Genomic DNA, 20,573 nt, shown 5'->3' on the forward strand with positions numbered 1-20,573 from the left:
ACACAAAAAAGAAGCTTACAAGAAGTGGAAACTTGGACAGATGACTAGGGACAAGTATAAAAATATTGCTCGAGCATGCAGGAGTGTAATCAGGAAAGCCAAAGCACAATTGGAGTTGCAGCTAGCAAGGGATGTGAAGGGTGACAAGAAGGGTTTCTACAGGTATGTTAGCAACAAGCAGAAGGTCAGGGAAAGTGTGGGACCCTTACTGAATGGGGGAGGCAACCTAGTGGCAGATGATGTGGAAAAAGCTGAAGTACTCAATGCTTTTTTTGCCTTGGTCTTCACAGACAAGGTCAGTTCCCAGACTGCTGCACTGGGCAGCATAGTATGGGGAGGCGGTGAGCAGCCCTCAGTGGTGAAAGAACAGGTTAAGGAGTATTTAGAAAAGCTGGACATGCACAAGTCCATGGGTCCGGATCTAATGCATCTGAGAGAGTTGGCAGATGTGATTGCAGAGCCATTGGCCATTATCTTTGAAAACTCGTGGCAAATGGTTGATGTCCAAGGCGATTGGAAAAAGGCAAATATAGTGCCCATATTTAAAAAAGGGAAGAAAGATAACCTGGGGAAATACAGACCGGTCAGCCTCACTTCAGTCCCCAGCAAAATCATGGAGCAGGTCCTCAAGGAATCCATTTTGAAGCACTTGGAGGAGAGGAAGGTGATCAGGAACAGTCACCATGGATTCACCAAGGGAAAGTCATGCCTGACCAACCTGATAGCCTTGTATGATGAGATAACTGGCTCTCTAGATTTGGGGAAAATGGTGGACATGACATATCTTGACTTTAGCAAAGCTTTTGATACGGTCTCCCACAGTATTCTTGTCAGCAAGCTAAAAAAGTATGGATTGGATGAATGGACTATAAGGTGGATAGAAAGTTGGCTAGATCGTCGGGCTCAATGGGTAGTGATCAACAGCTCGATGTCTAGTTGGCAGCCGGTATCAAGCGGCGTGCCCCAGGGGTCGGTCCTGGGGCCGGTTTTGTTCAACATCTTCATTAATGATCTGGATGATGGGATGCATTGCACCCTCAGCAAGTTCATGGATGACACTAAGCTGGGGGGAGGGGTAGATACGCTGGAGAGTAGGGATGGGGTCCAGAGTGAACTAGACAAATTGGAGCCAAAAGAAATCTGATGAGGTTCAACACTTGTCCTGCACTTAGGATAGAAGAATCCCATGCACTGCTACAGGCTGGGGACCGACTGGCTAAGCAGCAGTTCTGCAGAAAAGGACCTGGGGATTACAGTGGACGAGAAGCGGGATATGAGTCAACAATGTGCTCTTGTTGCCAAGAAGGCTAACAGCATATTGGGCTGCATTAGTAGGAGCATTGCCAGCAGATCGAGGAAAGTGATTATTCCCTTCCATTCGGCACTGGTGAGGCCACATCTGGAGTATTGCGTCCAGTTTTGTGGCCCCTACTACAGAAAGAATGTGGACAAATTGAAGAAAGTCCAGCAGAGGGCAATGAAAATGATTAGGGGGCTGGGGCACATGACTTATAAGGAGAGGCTGAGGGAACTGGGCTTATTTAGTCTTCAGAAGAGAAGAGTGAGAGGGGGATTTAATAGCAGCCTTCAACTACCTGAAGGGGGGTTCCAAAGAGGATGGAGCTAGGCTGTTCTCAGTGGTGACAGATGACAGAACAAGAAGCAATGTTGTCAAGTTGCAATGGGGGAGGTCTAGGTTGGATATTAGGAAAAAATATTTCACTAGGAGGGGGTGAAGCACTGGAATGGGTTACCTAGAGAGGTGGTGGAATCTCCATCCTTAAAGGTTTTTAAGGCCCAGCTTAACAAAGCCCTGGCTGGATGATTTAGTTGGGGTTGGTCCTGCTTTGAGCAGGGGGTTGGAACTAGATGACCTCCTGAGGTCTCTTCCAACCTTAATCTTCTATGATTCTATGATCATATCCCCCCTTAGTTGTCTCTTTTCCAAGCTGAAAAGTCCCAGTCTTTTTAATCTCTTCATATGGCAGCTGTTCCATACCCCTAATCATTTTTGTTGCCTTTCGCTCTGTACCTTTTCCAATTCTAAAATATCTTTTCTGAGTACAAGCAATTTGCAACTCACGAGGTGCATATTTAATTTGATGTACTACAGCTGGTCAAAATGTTTTTTAAACATTTTTATGAGAAATGTCATCAATTTCAAATGTTGACAAAAAAGGTGGGGGGAATGTCACAACTTCTTTTCTCCCATCTCTAAAATATATGTAGAAAACACATGGAAGATTGAGAAATATGCACCCAAGTTAAATATGCATACAGCTCTATAGGTCAAGTTACAGTCTTTTAATATTGGCCAATGGTTTTGTCTTGTCCTGTCCTGTCCAGCTCTTGAGTTACATAATGAAACACTGAAGATTGTGTCAGTGTATTTCGCCCCTGGTACTAATACTACAAACCTTGAGAGACAAGGTGGGTGAGGTAATATCTTTTATTGGACCAACTTCTGTTGGGGAGAGAGACAGGTTTGCGAGCTTACGCAGATGACTTGAAGAGCTCTGTAAGCTGGAAAGCTTGTCTCTCTCCCCAACAGAAGTTGGTCCAATAAAAGATATTACCTCCCCGAACTTGTCTGTCTAATATCTTGGGACCAACATGGCTACAACAACACTGCATATTACAAACTATGAAAGAGTCTTAAGGTATGTCCATGGTTTGAGCTGGAGGTGTAATTCCCAACTCAAGGAGACATACCCACACTAACTCTGATGAAGATGGCGTGTTAAAAATAAAAGGTAGCCACAGCTGCACGACATGCAGCAGGGGCTAGCTGCCCCAATACAGTCCTGTCCGAGACCTTTGGTACCTGCTTGGGTGGCTAGCTCCTCATGCTGCCACAGCTACACTTCTGTTTTTAGTGCACTGTCTCCATCAGAGGTAGGGTGGGTATGTCTGCTTGAGCTAGAAATTGTACTTTCCAGATCCAGCATAGAGGTACTTTACTGAATAAGTGCTGCCCATTACTGGTTTGAGCAATAATGGGCTGTATATATTTAATGAATCACTCAGACAAAAATAGCCAAACAGAGAGAGAAAAAAGCAGAGCATTTACGTTGCGTGCAATGCATCCCTTAGGGAACAAGCAGCATTTGACTAATCAGATGCTGCTTCATACCAACCTACTTAGGAACAGTTTGTTGCAGACTGATGGCTAATCATAATCTCAAAAGAGAGGGAAGGGCGAGAGAGAGAGAGAGAGAGAGAGTGTGTGTGTGTGTGTGTGTGTGTTTGTGTGTGTGTTTGTGTTTGTGTTTGTGTTTGTGTTTGTGTTTTTACAGCTTTGCATCCAGGGTTTCTGTGCATGGGTCCATTCTTCTTTTCTTCTCCTCCAAAGCTCCTGTTGTGCAGAGTAACTTAATTTTATTCCATGTAAAGTCCGTTTTTGGAGCTGAGTATCAGAATTGACATTGGCATAGACTTTGATGTTCCTTTCAACACTTAACACTAATTTGTCATGTCTGGGTGTGGTTAGATTCATTCTAAAGTTTATGTCTCTTGAAAGGCTTTGAAATAGTCAGTGACCTGCTTCTCCTCTCTCAGCCTAAGAATTGTACCAGTAGGAGAGCTGAATTAGTAGCATTGTTAATTAAACATGGTTTTCTGCGTTAACATGACCATGGCCCCAATCCTGCAAACACTCATGCATATGTTTAACTTCACTATGATGAGTAGCCATTGGAATTGGTGGGATTACTTCTGCTCTAAAGTTAAGCGCATGCATATTGGCGGGATCAGGGTGCACGTGTTTGAATATGCAAAAGCAATGAATTTTGCAATACTTTGTCTGCCATAGTGGAATGACGCTTTTCTGTCTGTCTGTCTAATCTGTCCATCCATGTGCTGAGCTTTGTTTGAGTCCGGGAGGAGCTGCAGTGACGAAGTAAAGACACAGAGGGCTGTTCCTGATTATCCCTAACACACAACCATAAAAGCCCGACAGCCTTGCATACCCTCACATGCCCTGTCGTCTTCTCCCCTTCGCTCCCCCTCCCCCCGGCTCATGTTTATGGCCGAACTTCTGCGTTATTTTCATTAGGGACTTTTGTGTGTCCGACCTGAAGCTGGAAGGCTGGGCGCATTGCCACTTAGCCACGAGTGTCCTGGGCAAAGCCATCCAGGAAATGTTTATTACGAATATAGGTTGGGGAGCAATGTCATTTACTTATACTGCTGTTTTAGTTTGTTGCTGGCATAATTATCTTAGAGCTTATTAAAAAAAGGATTCTCCACAATATCTGAAATCAACCCGGTCGCTTGGTCTTCTCCATTTGGGATCAGTCATAACACGGCAAAGGGTGCGTGTAGGGAAAAGGAGAACCATACATGACAGCTAAATCACAAGCCAATAGCCTCCTGTTGACCTGACATGGCAGGGGCATAGGGACCAGGAAAGGGTTAGTGGTGACAGCCATTCCTGAGGTGGGGCAATAAAACCTCATGAAATGTCTTGCTTTTTTAAAACCTGTAAGTAAATATAGCACAAATAAGTGGGAACGAATCATTCCACTGGTCCTAGCCTGGCATAGTCTGGGCAGGAGCTGTTAAAACTTCCCACCCACATGAATCCTGACCTCCACCCCCATCTGCTGTTCCAGTCCAGGGGCTCCCTCAAAGCTCTGCTAGTGCATTGCAGCCCTCCCTCCCCCGGCTATCTGCAAATACACCTGCGCAAAGGTCTCTCGTGAGCAAAGATTGGCACCTGTGCTGAATTATGTCACTTTGTGCAGTGGCTTAATAATGTTGACAGAGGGAGGCAGAGGCTGGGGTGAGACAATTCCTCCTGAGCCCTTCCAAAAAACCCCCAGACCTCCATGTGTGATCTACGGTCAGTGCAGGGTTTGAACCCAGATCTTCAGAGGTGAAGAGTTATCCCATTCTGCCACCGACAGCAGATCCTCAGAACCTCGTTCTTTATAGGGCACTGACTCATTCGTCACAATGAGTGAGCCTTGGTAAGGAAGTTTCCCGGTGTTTTCCCCCAGTCAGATACAAGGCCCATATCCGCTGTTCTGCAGGTGGGAGAAGTGAGTGGGTTTTTCTCAGAAAAAGGCTGTTTTCATCTCCACCTTCACCTCCTCCTCTCCTTGCACATCCACCCCCTTTTCGACCTTCGCTGTCATCAGCTCCATCTCTGCCTCCGTGCCCATCTCCATTCTTGTCTCCAGGCCTTGACTCACCATCCCCATGTTTGGTTCTGATTCCAGCTGCACCTCTGCTCCCCCCATGCCCTCTCTACACCCATCTCCCCATGTCCTGACCAATCCCCTTTGTTGTCCTCATGCGTTCCTTTAGGACAATGGAGCTTACACACAGAGATAGTCACAAAGTCCCCTTTGCCATATCCCCTTGTTAACTTTCAGATATTTTCTCCTTTTTTAAATCACACTTTCCTGTCCTAGCGAAACGAGAGGGGCGTGTCCCCTACACTTTTCTCTTACGTTTGCACTTCAACTGTTTGACATTCGTGTTTAACAAAATTCATAATGTGACAATAAAACAACGAAATTGCTCTTCTTCCTCTTCCCACAAGACCAACAAGGGCCACACACAGGGCACCACTGACCATCCTAAGATTGCCAATTGGAGAGGCTCAGATGCTGAGCTGTTGAAGGTATATTTCTGATGGTAGCATTTAGCTCCTTGGTGGGGGTCTCCATTCCCTGGGCTCACATGTTCTGTTTACCGCTGGACTTTGGGGGTGGGGGGGTTGGAGGGATGGGGGTGGGAAGTATTAAATTGGGGGGCAGGGACAGGAATATGCCCCTGGAAATGGGGAGCCAATAGAGCCAGTACCTCCCGTGCATGCTTCTGACAAATGCAGCTGTGTCACATAATCTAGATCTGCAAACAGCCACACACACCACCTGATGTTCCCACAGTCCTGGGTTCTTGTGAGCAGAGGCTGCCAGCTGTGCTAATTTTGCAGAGACCCAGCAAAGACCCAACCATTTCACTTGTGACGCCAGCAGGATTAGAACCCAGATGTGCAAAAAGGGGGGTGCTGCCCCTAACCTGCTGTGCTATCTAACCCTGCTTTCCTTCCTCCCTACTCAATGAAACTGCTGAACCCCCTCTATGGTACTTGTGTGGAGACCAACCTCCTGGACAAAACTGCTTCAGGAATTCCACAGGCAGGACCCTTGCAAAGTAACAGTGGGACCATTGTTGAATGCAATGGGCACCTAAACAGAACCTGCAAAGCCTTTACCCCTTGATGTGTGCCCAGTGGGCAGCTGTGCATGCAGATGTATGCATGTACATCCACGTCTGGAGTTGGAACATGCCCACACAAACATAGTGACTGCTCCATTGGTGCTTAGGATAGAATAGTACTTAGCATAGCCCTTTGCGTAGATTTACAGAGAGCAGAGTCAGATTGGGGTGTGGTAGGTACTGAGGGCTCTGCAGTTGGCGTGCGGATGCTAACGTGGCATATTTTGACCGTCAATGGATGAGAAATCGGGGAAAGCCACCAGAGATCTCAGAGGGTTTTAGGTGGGCCAGTCCCTCATTGTCCTCATGTCTGCAACCCCTGAGTCAAACTCAGACCTGGGTGTAACCAGCCGTGGAAGTCAGTGGGGTTATACCCATTTACATCAGGTCTGAATTTAGCAAGATTTTTTCCGAAATCAAAGGCAGGGGAAAACCTCCCAACTTTCCAGCATCTCAGATCTTTGATGCATCGCCATTCAAGGCACAATTATCCCTTTCAGATCCATCTAGGCTCTGATATCCTGCTCTGCCAACATGTGTGGGGTTCCCACAACATTCTGCTCTCTTGATGTGTGTGGAATTCCCTGTGGAGCAGAATATCGGATTCTAGATCCACCTTATGGATCTAAGGGGGAGATTCTTGCTCTGAATAAGGTGTTTTATTTCTCTTCTGCAAATCCTGCATCGTCCGCCTCCCCATCTTGTACTCTGACTGGTAACGAAAACTGAGCCACGCAGGATTGGGAATGCCAGATCTGTATATATTCCCTCCCCCCACAAATCTGTGTTTCACTGTCCATGTTCCCAACAGCCAGGATCAAATGCACCATAAAGTCTGTGCCATTTCCAGGTGGCCCTGCAAAGGCGGTGCAATCCCAGCAGCGTGCAGCACCGGCCTGCAAGCATCTCTGACCCTGTGTGCCGGCCTTCGAGCCTGATCCACCTGTAAATGATTGTAATTGCTGGTCAGGGTGGTTTGATTTTGTGTGATTTACTTCTTGCTAATTCTGTGCTCTCCACAGGACCAGCTCTCGGCTGACATGTACAATTTCGTGGCCAAAGAAATAGACTATGCAAACTACTTTCAAACTGTAAGTGCCAGTGGGGATTGGGCTTTTCTGTCTGAGTCCTTCCCTTGTGCATGATACCTCACTGTGTTAACAACCGGTCTCTGGCCCAGACGCCCCTCCTCCAACCCTTACCCAAGTGCCCCATGGTTCCTATGGCAGGATGTAATATCTCTCCCTTGTCTTTTCCCTAGTTAATAGAAGTGCAAGCAGAATACCATAGGAAGTCATTAGCACTTTTACAGAACGTGTTGCCTCAGATAAAAGCACAGCAGGGTAAGTGCGCAGTGTTTTCTTAATTGACCACATGCTAAGCTAAGGCGGACTGGAGCTCGGGGCCTCAGCTGATTAGCAGAGGGCATGATGAGAGAGCCCCCCATCTCCAGCATTGCATTGTACCCATAGGTGCTGTCTGTCCCCTTTCCCTGAATCATCAGTTTTTGCTCACCACCAGAGGCAGGATTCTGGATTCTCAGTAGCGAGGCCATCTCACAGACTGCTGCCCCCCCGTCCCAGTTAGAAGCAGTTCCACCCACCCTGCTCAGAGCTGATTTACTGGGGAGGAAATTCCCCCACCATCTTCCCAAGTCACCCCACTCCTGGACAAACCCTCCTCAGCAGGGTCACTTTCCCTTAAACTGTCAAAATCGGTTCTCCGTCAGTTCCTCCTCTAGCCTCCGAGTCAGTCCCCCCAGCCCCTGCAAACACAATCAGTGCCCTGCAGCTACAACAGCCCCCTCTCCAGCAGTGACTCTGGCCTGTGCACTGTCCCGCCTTCAATCCGTTCGCCTGGCAATGGCTTTTCAACAACCCCACTGTCCCTCGCCTGCAGGACAGTCACTCGCCTCTCCTCCCCAACCCCACACGGGATCGATTGCCCCCACCGAACCCCAGATCTTCTCCCTCACACGCTTGCCAGCCATTGCCAATTGCACCTCCCTCCACAGAGCCCAGCTCTTCTCTAGCCCTGGCCCCGTCAGGTTCTCTTCTGCTTGCAAACTCTTCTGAGTCCCTGCTACTTCAGGCAGGTCGCACCCACCCCGGTCGTCTCCTCCTCCCACTGCCAGCTGGGTCTGTCTGGTTCTCCGTCAGCCCCACGGGCTTGAGATCAAATGGAGCCAGAATGAAGGGGAACTTAAGCTCTAGGGCATGGGGAGCAGAAGGAAACCTAGACTAACTGGGCCACCGAACTAAGTTTTCCCGTCATTCTTTCAATTAACACATGGCACAACGTGCAGCACGTATTAGAATGTAAAAAGGGGAGTCTCTTGCTGTTGGATTTCCTTTGGGGGAAATAACCTTTTCCTTGTGTCATGTGCACAGACCATGCAGACTCCTGACCGCCCCCGAAAGGAGGTGGATTTTTTCCCTCCCCATTCCCCCGTGGAGAACTGAGTGACACAGATGCATTCATCCATGCACAGTTTTATGCACACTCAGACACATGCACGCAAAGCCTCTTGCACGCACACACACCCCCACAGCCGTATGCACACACAGCCTCGTAAGCATACGTTTGGCCCTGCACACGTGTGTACACACACACACGTGCACGCTCATGCACTCGCACGCTCATGCTTCGGGACATTAAGAAGGAGTGAATTCAGGGGGCCCTTGGGACCGGCTGATCAGCCCGGCTAGAATTGCTTCTAACTGCCCCCCTTGGCAATGGAAAGGAATTCCTCAGCCTGCCCAGAAATACAGATACAGGGAAGTCTCTCTCTCTGCTAAAGAAAACAAACCCTGGAATGCTCAGTCCTAAGCAGCTGTGGGCTTTGTTTGTGGCCGCAGGCTGCATACTCAGAACTTTGTAATTCCACCCTATGAGATCTCCTGGGCCCTGAGAACCTGCCACCTTTTAAAGCAGCATTGTTCTCCCCCCTTTTAAAGCAATGGTCCTGTAGCTATCAGGCCAATGCCCACTAGCAGCCATGCAAACAGCTCTAGTGGTGCTCTCATTCCCAGGAGCAACCCCGTGCAGTTGCAGCTTTATTTCCCTTTTTGGGAACTGCTGCCTGTAAATTACTCCTGCCACCCCCATAAGTATATTGCAGGGGTGGCCAGACTTACTGACCCTCCGAGCCACATACAATAATCTTCAGAAGTTCGAGAGCCGGGTGCACCTGCCAGGGCTCGGGGCTTCTGCCCTGCAGCAGAGTGGTGGGGCTACGGGCTTCAGCACTGCAGGAGGCACTTGCCGGGGCATGGGGCTTCAGCAAGAGTGGGGCTGAAGCCCTGGGCCCCAGCAGGCGCCTCCCATGGGGCTGAAGCCCCTAGACCTCCCTGTCCGCTAGGCAGAAACCCCAAGCCCCACCATCCCACGGCAGGGCAGGAACCCCAAGCTCCACCTCCCAGTCTGGTGGGTGGCGAATGGGGAGTCGTGGGGGGTTCCGCAAGCCGCAGTTTGGCCTCCCCTGGTATATTGCATACACAAAAGCGAAGAGTTAGAATAGCAAGTGGGCCCCGTCCCAGTCAGGGCTGATCGCTCGGAGGGCTGCACCAGCCCTTAAAGATCCACCCCTTATCTTTGGATTAAGGTACATTGCAACCACGATGCACCATGGTAATCTTGTCCCCTGGGGATTTCCCACCCCGGGAGCCCTGGCAGCGTTTATGCCAGTAGAAGCCCAGTTTGAAGTTTAGCCATGCAGTGAGTCGATGCATTTTGCCCTCTCGCCTCTGGAGCCTGGAGTCGAAGTAATAGCTCAGGTCACTAGTGAATTGAGTGTGACAGGTCTCACACTCCACCACTTAGCACGATTGGCAGACCCTGGTCAGCCGAGGGAGGCCCAGGACTGGATTAGCTGGGGGTGCTCCAGGGCAAGATTGAGGGGCATTAAGGGAGCTGGGCGAGGGACACCATGTGCGGCTCCTCTCGGCGCTTCCTGCCAGGCCGTAGACCCCACGCGGTCCAGACCAATAGCAGTGATGGTTTCATTAGGGGGGCTTTCAGGTAGGCCTCAGATGGGTGAGGCTGGGTGTGATCTGGCCTGGTGGCCACATGGAGGCTTGGCGTTCAGATCCACGCCGTCGCGCCTGGAGCCAGCAGGGGCTCAGGGGCAGTCTGCTTGGCACCCAAGAGCAGGGGCTAGCCCAGAGTTCCATTGTCGACCCCACACTGGCTGGTCCCAGCAGCAGTGCTGGGGGAGGGTCAAGCATCAGCATGGGACATTGAAGAAGCAATACAAGGTGGGGACACTGTGGGGATCACACGCCCTGGCTCACCTAGACCCGGACATAGATGCATCCCGGACGTGCATTAGCTCCCTACGTGCACACACACAAACATGGGACGTGGGGATGCGCAGCCCTGCAACCTCACTGCCAAGGGACCTCCCTAACTGGCAGAGACATGGCTGTCGCAGGAGATGGGGAGGGGGGAGGGCGGGAACCTGCGCAGCTTCCCCAGCAGGTGAACGTGCTCCCCTAACCCAGCACGGGTTCTTCTCCCTCCTGCCCACTCGGTGGATCCGTGTAACAGAAGCGTGGATCGAGAAGCCCTCCTTCGGGAAGCCGCTGGAGGAGCACCTGGCCGTCAGTGGGCGGGAGATCGCCTTCCCCATCGAGGCGTGCGTCACCATGCTGCTGGAGTGCGGGATGCAGGAGGAGGTGAGTCAGGAGCCCCCCAACTGGGTGGCTTCATTCCAGACACAGATACTCTCCAGCTTTTCTTCCCCCGAGCACAACTGTCGTAATGATCCCTGCTGCCCTTAAAACCTCTGACCCTCTGAAAAGCCCCTTCCTTTATTCCCCCATTGAAACCCCACCCTGGCCTCTCTTGTATTTCCAAACCCTCCCACTGCAAAATCCTGGGGCAGGCCCTGGAAATCTTGAGGCAAGCCCCCTCCTTCAGCTCTTGTGCCCGGCCTTTGGTTCAGCTGGGAGAGCAAACACTGCAGCCTCTTCTCAATCTGTGAATGGGCCTCCTTTGAAAGCAGATCCTGGCTTGACTGGTCTTGGATAGACTTGGTGTAAATTGGGAGCAGTCCCACGGAGGTGCCTGGAGTTATACTGGCAGTATTGGGTCCTGGGACCCTTGCTGTGTCTCTTTGTATAGAGCAAGGCTGCTACTAAAATAGATCATGCATTCCTAAGACAGGCCAAGATGGGCCAAATTCGGTCATGGTATAAAGAGGTGCAGTTGCCATGGAGGCCTCTGGTCCAAATTCAGAGGCACTGTTTAGAGTGGTGTAAGCAGCACAGGGAGTGCATGTGGTAATGTGGTGTAGTTTACAATTATTTGGACCCAGTTCTCCTCTCGGATCAGTTCGTGTCCACTGAATTCAGTGGCGTCACTCCTGATCTACACCAGGGATGAGCCCAGCCCGTTCTGTTTGAGGTTTCATTTGCTTGGAAGTCTGCTGCCTGGAGAAGCACCCTTTCATATGGCCTGGGGAGGTAAGGGTGCACCCTGCTGCTCCATGCCGCGGCATCCAGTTGCGTAAGGAGAGCAGCTGGCTGACGGAATAGAGCTGCTGCCACGTCTAACTCCCGGTTTGTGTTTGGAGTCTGTTGCTTTCCTTTGACCTGCCTCCTTTTGACCAGCTCACTCTGTTAGCACAGTCCTGCGTTGTTCCTAGGGCAGTTGGTCTCAGTTATTTATCAGTGGCTTTGAGACCTAAGTAATTCCTTGCCTGAAGAAAGCGTGTTCCAGTTCAGAACCACATAGGCAAAGTAACCTTTTCTTTTTCCTTGCCTTGAAATGAGAGGAGAAAAGCAGGAAAGATGATTTAAACACAGCAGGGATTGGAGCGTGTTCTGCGGGACTCGTGCACATGCCACTGTTGCAGTCCTTTTTATTGCATTCACATGGTAGAGACCGAGCTTATAAATATGGAGATAACCATCCCTCTTCATTATGCAGAGACCAGGAAATAACAAATGATGGACAACCCCCTACAGGTTTAAAGAAGCAACAAAGAACTCAGATGTTTTTTCAGACCTTGTTGGAAATATTCAGACCCTTTGATCTATAAAATTGGGCTGGGAATCTCCTGAGACTGCACACATCTGATCATTTTCTGATGCTTCCCATCCTAGCTGGAAAAAAAAGATTAAAAAAAGCAGCTTTGCTCCATGTTTTGGTGCTTCCAGGCCTTGCCATGATCGAGACATGCAACTGGGGCCAGGTCTACACTACAGCCCTGTATTGGTATAACTACGTCGCTCACGAGTGTGAAAAATCCACCCCCCTGAGTGACACACCAACCCATGTAGACAGCGCTATTTCGGCAGGAGAGTTTCTCCCATCAACATAGCTAGTGCCTCTCGGGGAGGTGAATTAACTACACTGATGGGAGAAGCTCTCCTGTTGGCACAGAAGCGTCTTCACTGTACGTGAAGACCAGCCCTGAAAAATTGAAAAACAAACATAAAAAAGAATTGACAAACCTGTTTGTAATCTCCAGGGTAGTTTGATTTGAGGGCAAAACTTTGGGTTGCTTCATCCTTTCTCTTGAGCAATTCATCCATCCCTATACATCAGAGGTTCCCAAACTTTTCATATTGCATACCCCCTTTCCAGATCTACCAGCTGCTCGCATACCCCTACTCCTCTGATCACTGATACGTTGTGTGTTCCCTGTTAACACGACCTGTCTTTAGCCATCTGCCCATATTTCACTGTTACATACAGATATAATTGTAGTGCAAGATATACAACCGAAGTAAGACTGGACAGTTGCTGGGCAGCTGAACCCGCGCTGTCCGGTGATTGGAGATGAGGGCTCTGCACATCTGCATCTATGTGTTCTCATTGGTACACCTTGAAGTAAATTAACTACCATATTGTATATAACAAATTCCCATGGAGTTTTAAAGCTTCATCTGAGTTGCCTATTATGAAAATGCAATAAATAAAATAGTAAGTAAAATCCACCATTAGACAATTTCTCCTGTGTACCGCCCAGAGATGTCTCGCATATCCCCAGTGGTGCGCGGATGGAGAGGTCAGATATAGAGTGAGCGCTTGGGGAAAAGTGTTCGCCCACAGGGGGTAACAGGGTGTTTTTGTCTTTTACCATGTTTCTGCGTGAGTTCATTCGAGAGCGTAGTGATGGTCTGGTTTCACCTCATAGTTGTTATCGGGGCACTTAGTGCCCTGGACAAGGTACATCACCTGTTGTGATAGGTGCGTGTAGGACCCATGGATCTTCAAAGGTGTGGGGTGGGAGTCAAAGTCAAACCTTCATGCTTTCTCCCATGCTGCCCCCTCGGTCAGGAGGCACACTCCCCATCGACAAAGCTACCGCCTTGGGAGCTCCTGAGTCAGTGAGCAGCTCCCCTTTCCTGCTGCATTTAACCACAAACTTCCCTCCCTTCTCCCCTGCAAGCAGCTTCAGTGCCCCACGCCCAACCTTTTAACTGTGATGTTTTTCACCCCTAAGATATGAGCTACCTCCCAGCTGCACATCCCCTGGGGGCTGGCAGGCTGACCACCCGGTTGGGCACATGTGGGGGTGAGCTTTGTTGTAGAAGTGGCTCCCAGTTCACCCTGCCCTACCCTCTGCAGAGCCCCCTGTCTCTACGCTGCCAGGGTCTGACCCTCCTCGGGAAGCAGGGCACAGCAAAGAACTGGCAGGGAGCTGGCTCGGGGGAGACGGGGAGAGTGGTGCCAGCAGCACTAGGAGGGGAGTGGGGAGCATGAGGCTCTCAGCCCCCTGGGGCGGGACTGTTGTCCTGGCTTAGGAGCTCCCCCAGCTCAAATCTGCTCAACTTCCAGCTCAAACGATGCCTCTTCTACCTGCTGGCACCTGGGATCTGAAACACCAGCTAAGCTGTCGCTGCCTTTGGCACCATCACCATTAACAAAGACACTGATGCCGCTGCTGGTCATGCAGGGGTCAGAACAGACACCCCCTCGCTCCCCTGTAGCTGTCAGTGTAATCACTGGTCAGTGTGTGTGACGGGTCCCCATCCGCGCCTGATCCAGGGGGAATGCGAGTCTATCAGCTAGAGACCCTGACTCTTGATGTAGAGACTTTAGTTCTGGAGATCCCTGGTGTTGGCCAAGATGGCAGCTGACACATCGCCTTGCTGGGGCTACCAGGAGTACAAGCTTGTTTGTAAAAAGCAACAGAGGGTCCTGTGGCACCTTTGAGACTAACAGAAGTACTGGGAGCATAAGCTTTCGTGGGTAAGAACCTCACTTCTTCAGATGCACTTATTTGTATCTGAAGAAGTGAGGTTCTTACCCACGAAAGCTTATGCTCCCAGTACTTCTGTTAGTCTCAAAGGTGCCACAGGACCCTCTGTTGCTTTTTACAGATTCAGACTAACACGGCTACCCCTCTGAAGCTTGTTTGTGTCGGCAAAGGGAGCAGGTGTGACTTGAAGCGGCCCAGGGCACAGATACGTGGAGTAACAAAGGGCTGTTCTGCAAAGACACTCCTCGCACCATGTCTAATCTGCCCAGTTCCGTAGTTTCTAGGCCCCATGAGCCAGGCCCCCAGCTGGAATTGCTCCATAGATACTGATTTACACCAGCTGAGGATCTGACCCTACACCCCACTTGAGTTCTGTGTGTAAGTCAGGTGAGCAACAGGAATTCCCACGCTTCCTACGTCAGTGATTTCCTACTAAACCGCATCCAACGTGACACCACTAGGTCAGAGCCTGACCCCTAGGCTGGGTATTAAGCTGGCACCTGGGTCACTCTGGGGCTCCTGCCCTCGGGGCGCTGTGTTCTGCTGTTGCCATGATTTTAGGAGTTTCCTGCTGCGGCTGACTTCTCTCCTGTCTCCTTTGCCCGAAGGGTCTCTTCAGGGTGGCTCCTTCTGCATCCAAGTTAAAGAAGCTCAAGGCGGCTCTCGACTGCTGCGTGGTGGACGTGCAGGAGTATTCCGCAGACCCCCATGCCATTGCAGGTAAAGGGCATTGCCACCTTGGCTTTGGTAACAAGATTATGTACTACTCTAGATGATCCTCTTCCAGCCGAGGATCTCCAAGCACTGCTCACGCTGTACTGGACACAGCCTGTGCAGTGGGAAGTCCTATTGCTTGAACGCTGTGGGAAGTTTTCCAGCAGAATTATTTCTCCATCCGAAAATGCTGACTCATCGAAAGCAAACTGGTTTGTGGAAATGGGTCGCCTCTGATGGCATTTTGTTTAGAAAAAAAGCAGTCAGGACTTAGCTTTTCAACTGGCCATTTTGAAATGACTTTTTATTTCCGTTTTTAAAAAAAATGATATAACGGTTAAAAAGCCAAAATTGGAACAAACAGTTTCAATTTGACCAAAATTAAACATTTTGAGCCGAAACAGGGTTTTTTTTTCAGAATTTTGTTTCAGAGGAAAATTTGGGACGGGGTCTCCCATTTCAGAATGGAAAAAATTTTGAAATGGAAAAAGTAGCCCTGAAATGGAAAACCCATTTTCCCCCAAGGTGTCCCATGCAACTATGCCTGTGCGATCTGCTGCCGTCATTTCGGGACAACAAGTAAAGAGGCAGGGCCCTTCGGTAGGGGCCTCCCATAAGGGTTAAAACTCAGTCTGCTAGGGAGGAATCATAAACGGCTTCTTTGGGTGTTTCGTTATATAGTTTTTCGAGCGATCTATTCACTGGAGGAAAGTTGTTAACAAAGAGTCTGAACTCTGTTGCCCTGTTCAGTTCTAAGCTTGAGGAGAAAATTAGAACTGTCGAGGAGCCTTATGAATCTGTTAACATCAAGTACTGATTTAACTCTAGACATAGTGTAAAACAATTGTGTTCTGCTTTAACTGAATGAATGGACCAAACTGTGCTCTTATGCTACTGTAAATTCTGGAGTTACATCCAATTTACAACAATGCAGGAACAAACTTTGGTTCATTATCTCTTAACTTTAAAAATATAATGAATGTATGAAAAACAAATTTTGAAGTATAAATATAACCATATTGGGCATTAAGGAGGGATAGGAACAATTGTAGATTTATTTGATGCCAGTTTGGAAATAAAATTTGTCCTCTCCTTATACATTATATATATATGTAGAGACTTTAGTTTTTATTTTATTATTAAAAAAAATATAAATTATACCTACTAACGTCAGTGCTTCTAAATCTTCAGTTTCCCCTGGAGACATTCGTCAAACTATTCTAGCGTCTCTATTTTCTGTGCTTGTCTACAGTCCTGTTCATTGCAGTTGAGGACGAAAAAATAGTTTTGATCAGAATCATTGATGAACCCCAGGGTTCAGACTTTCCCTGGTTTATTGTGATCAACAGATTTGCCAGTAAATGTTACATTTAAAAAAGTAAATCTAAATGTTAGGACATACATTGTGCTTATTCTATTTAGCCAATTTACCGGTCATGCTAAAGCAACCCAAATACAATTGTAATAACCATGAGATGCTCCAAAAACATGGCGATGAGTGTGGGATGAGTGGATCGACAATTAGATCATTTTTTATTCTTTTGTAACAGAGTTTCCAACCTGGTTGTTACAGATTCTGTTGGAGAATAAGAGGGTTTCTGGATGAGGTCCCCTCCTTACTGGCCTGCAGGGCCGGCTCCAGGCACCAGCTTAACAAGCAGGTGCTTGGGGCGGCCAAGGGAGAGGGCGGTACCTGCGGCAATTCGGGGGCAGAAGGTCCCTCGCTCCCTCTAGGAATGAAGGACCTGCTGCCGAACTGCCAATCACGGCTTTTTTTTTTTTTTTTTTTCCCAATTGCCGCTGCCGGTCGCAATTGCGATTGTGGCTTTTTTTTTTTTGCGTGGGGCGGCAGAAATGCTGGAGCCAGCCCTGCTGGCCTGCTAAATATTGATTTGGTTTGGATAAAACTTTTTGTATTTGCATCACTCATGGGCTTTGAGGCCAAGTTTTTCAAAGATACCTGGATGATTTGGACTCCAAATTCCCATCAATTTTAAGGATACTTGGGCACTCGCATCCCATTCGCCACTTTTGAAAATGGCATAGGTCCGTATGGTGAGATACCGTGAAGTGTTGTGACAATGGCACAATTCCACAGGGTTAAGATGATGTTCCTTTCTTGATCCAAGATGGTTTCCCTTCTCTTTCAAAACCTGATCTGGGGAGGGCCTGAGCACCCTGGGCAGCAGTAATGACAGTCGCAGGGGAGGCTGCTCAGTGCTTTGCAGGATTGGTTCCTCAATGAAATGAGGGTCTGATCTTGCTCCCATTGAAGCCAGGGAGTCCAGTGTCACGGGGCAGAGCCCACAGAGAAAGCAACGAGAACAGGAGAAATGGCGAATGTTTGACAAGATTATTAGGATGTTAATTGGTTTTCTTGTTTTTGGTTGAAATCACATTAATGAGGCTGCTGGGCAGAACATACCGCCTGGCCTTTGTGCTTCATTGAAGGGGCTAAAGTCCTATGCCCAGGGACCAGCCAAGATCCTTACACTCCAACCCAGGAAAGCACCCTACTTTGGTACTGACTAGCCAGTGTTCCCTTCTGTCTCCTAGGGGCGCTGAAGTCCTATCTCCGAGAGCTTCCAGAGCCTCTCATGACCTTTGAACTCTATGATGAATGGATTCAAGCTTCCAAGTGAGTCCCAAATGCACTTTCCTTTGTCCTTGGTCTCATCTTCTTCCTCAGCAACCACAATGAGCAGTCAAAAGTACTGGAATAAGAAGGGCTGAAATACGTTCTATATACAGCCCCTATGGAGAGGCATCTTCCACGTTGGGAATTGCAGAGCTGCCTGCTGAATGACTTTGTCTTGCACCTTCGACCTCTCACCTGTCCTCTGCCTCTGCTAATCCAGCTCCCCAGGGTTCATCCAGAGGCTGCTCAGACAATCTGAAGCCCAGGGCAAAATGTCAGTGTGCTGCCCCCTGGCGGTGTGTCAGACCAGTCTACGGGAGTGTGAATTGCAGAGCACTCAAACCCATAGCACTCTAACTGTCCCATGTAGACCCTACTGGTGCAGACTGAAAGGGACCTCGTATGCATTTATAGAGTCCTGTTTGAAACAGGACGGCATCAGCATGAACTAGGTACCTTTTAGCTTGCACCAGCAGGGTCGGCGGAGGTCAGTTAGAGCCCTACACGTTCAAGCTCACTGCAATTCATACTCCTGTAGACCGGTCTGCAGAGCCGTGTAGCTTCTCCCAGAAATCTGCCTCTAGCTAAAGCAGCCCCAGGCTTCCTCTCACATCCCAGATGCCTCAGCAGCTTCAAATCACTGCTGATGTTTTCACCTTTGTCCCCCAAATGTGGAACTTTTCCCAAAATTGCCCCAGCTCAAGGACGAGGACGGGCAAGATGGAGTCCTGCAGCAGCTTAAAGTGTCAGAGCTTTAGAGCTTGGCATTCAGTGTCCCGGCAGGGCTAGAAATAGGTACTTTAGCCCATTCGGAAGGTGAGATTCCTGGTGGGAGAGGCAGCATGCGTGTCTAGCTCTGGAAGGGCCAGACATCAGGTCTTAAAGTCGTGGAATTTTGGGGTAGAGAAGAGTTGTTCTTTAGAGGCTTATATGGATCCTGTGTAGTGGGGCTGATGGTAATCTAGCTCTACAGGGGAGTGGATGTGAAAATATAGGTGAGATCTCTGTGGCTATGGAGCTGGTACCAGTGTGACTAAGGGATGTGAAACTTCCAGAGGAAGGATGGTCTAGTGGCCAGGTACCAGCCTGAGACTGGAACTGACCTCAGGTCTCCTCTGCTCTGCCACAGATTTCCTGTATGACCATGGGCTAGTCATTTAGCCTCTTTGTATTCAGTTCCCCCTCTATGAGATGGAGATGACAGCACTGCTCTGCCTCAGAGGGGGGCTCGGAGGAGAATACATCAAAGTTTGTGAGGCGCTCAGTTCAGTAATGGTGACCGGATAAGCACCCAAATGCTTGTCTACATGGCAACCTTCTGCTGCTGCTACTCGAAAGTGCAGTACATCAAGCTGCCCTCCAGGCTTCGCACTGCACTCTCGCTGCATCCACACGGGACGTTACTGCGTGGCATGCTGGTGCACTGGAGATTGACCCCCTGCCTTGCCACAGAGTAACTTGCCATGTGGACAAGCCCTGAGGTAGCTACCTAGACCCTCCCCCGGCATGTCCACATAACTAGGGTGATGTGTGCATGGATCAGAGATGGATTAAAGATAAATCAGGCCCAGATCAACAGAGGTATCTCTATACAATTTCCCTCCATTCGCTTCAGTCTCCGTCTGTACACAACCTCTGCAGTACTGTCTTGGGGACTGCCTTGCAGCCGACCTCTGTTTTGTGTAGGGGATGGGAAGTAGGTCTTGAACTGAAAGCAGATTGCTCTTGTCATAGAAACTCTCTGGGCCCTGGAGCAAAGTGCTGGGGGAAGGGGTTCATTCCCCTTGTTGAGGTGGTGCTGGTACCTGAGCCACTGGGAAAACCTGGCCTCCCCCGGCTTGAATCAGAACAGCTCAGAGCCAGGACCCTGGTCATGCATGGTAGCACCACTGCCTCTCTGAAGGACTCACTCGCACTCAGCAAACATGCTCGCAAACTTGGTGCCTCCTCCAGAGACAGAGCTGAACTATGGTGGACTGTCAGGGCCTTGCATTCGTTTTTGGGCTGCTCTCTCCTTCCCCGTCTGGAAGGGACATCTCTGTATTTGCAGCAAATGCAGAAATGCACCAGACTTGGGGATCTGACCAGTCAGCCTCTGTATTCATGCATTCCCTCCTGAGGAGGGCAGGGGCCTGGCTGAGTTGGTGGGCTGGAGGCCTTCCAGCTACACTCGCAGTCTCTAATGGTACCATGGAGGCCTGGAGTTTCTCTCTAAGCACCCGAAATAAATAATAAAAGCAAGGCTGGGCTCAGGCACCAACATTCGCACTCGCTCTCTGCACTGGACGCCCCCAGGCTGGGAGTGTTCAAATCTGGAAGGGCTGGCTCAGACTGTTACAAAGACAAAATCTGCTTGCAAACTCAGGATCCTGGTTCAGATTTCAGCTGCGCCCCAGTTGTCAGGACATTGAGATCTGGGGCCTCATCTCTTCTCAACAGCTGAGCGCTCAGCGAAGCGAGCGGCCCGGCTGTGTGGCGAACTGACCAACTAATCCCAAACTACACTTCCTTCCTAGCATCCAGGACCAAGACAAGAGGCTGCAGGCCCTGTGGAATGCCTGCGAAAAACTGCCCAAGGCCAACTACAACAACATCAGGTGAGTGTGTGGGGCAGAGGGCTGTGTCTACAGGCAGAGTTGCCAGTGATTTCACTTCAGGTGTAATTTTTAAAACAGTTTCATTAAACTGGTGCCAAAGGCTGTGTGGAGACTCTCACAGTGTGATTTAAACCAGCCTTATTTTGGTTTAACTTAAGTCCGTTAATAAGAGCATCCCATG

The 20,573-nt window shown here is 49.4% G+C and overlaps 1 protein-coding gene across 11 annotated transcripts in view; it reads left to right on the forward strand.

Moving 5' to 3' along the window:
* Window positions 1-20,573, forward strand: part of ARHGAP44 (Rho GTPase activating protein 44) — a 151,771-nt gene that overhangs the window by 106,319 nt on the left and 24,879 nt on the right. For 7 of the 11 annotated variants that reach the window (XM_054047735.1, XM_054047742.1, XM_054047739.1 and 4 more), the window contains 7 exons: window positions 5,549-5,629; window positions 7,254-7,322; window positions 7,493-7,574; window positions 10,780-10,907; window positions 15,052-15,163; window positions 17,714-17,795; window positions 20,312-20,392. In XM_054047735.1, coding sequence (XP_053903710.1) covers window positions 5,549-5,629; window positions 7,254-7,322; window positions 7,493-7,574; window positions 10,780-10,907; window positions 15,052-15,163; window positions 17,714-17,795; window positions 20,312-20,392 — 635 coding nt within the window. The remainder of the gene's footprint in view (window positions 1-5,548; window positions 5,630-7,253; window positions 7,323-7,492; window positions 7,575-10,779; window positions 10,908-15,051; window positions 15,164-17,713; window positions 17,796-20,311; window positions 20,393-20,573) is intronic. The other 4 variants (XM_054047744.1, XM_054047745.1, XM_054047737.1 and 1 more) reach the window with 1 other exon arrangement.

This window comes from Malaclemys terrapin, chromosome 13 (assembly GCF_027887155.1).
Source record: "Malaclemys terrapin pileata isolate rMalTer1 chromosome 13, rMalTer1.hap1, whole genome shotgun sequence".
In the NCBI taxonomy this organism is placed as follows: domain Eukaryota; kingdom Metazoa; phylum Chordata; order Testudines; family Emydidae; genus Malaclemys; species Malaclemys terrapin.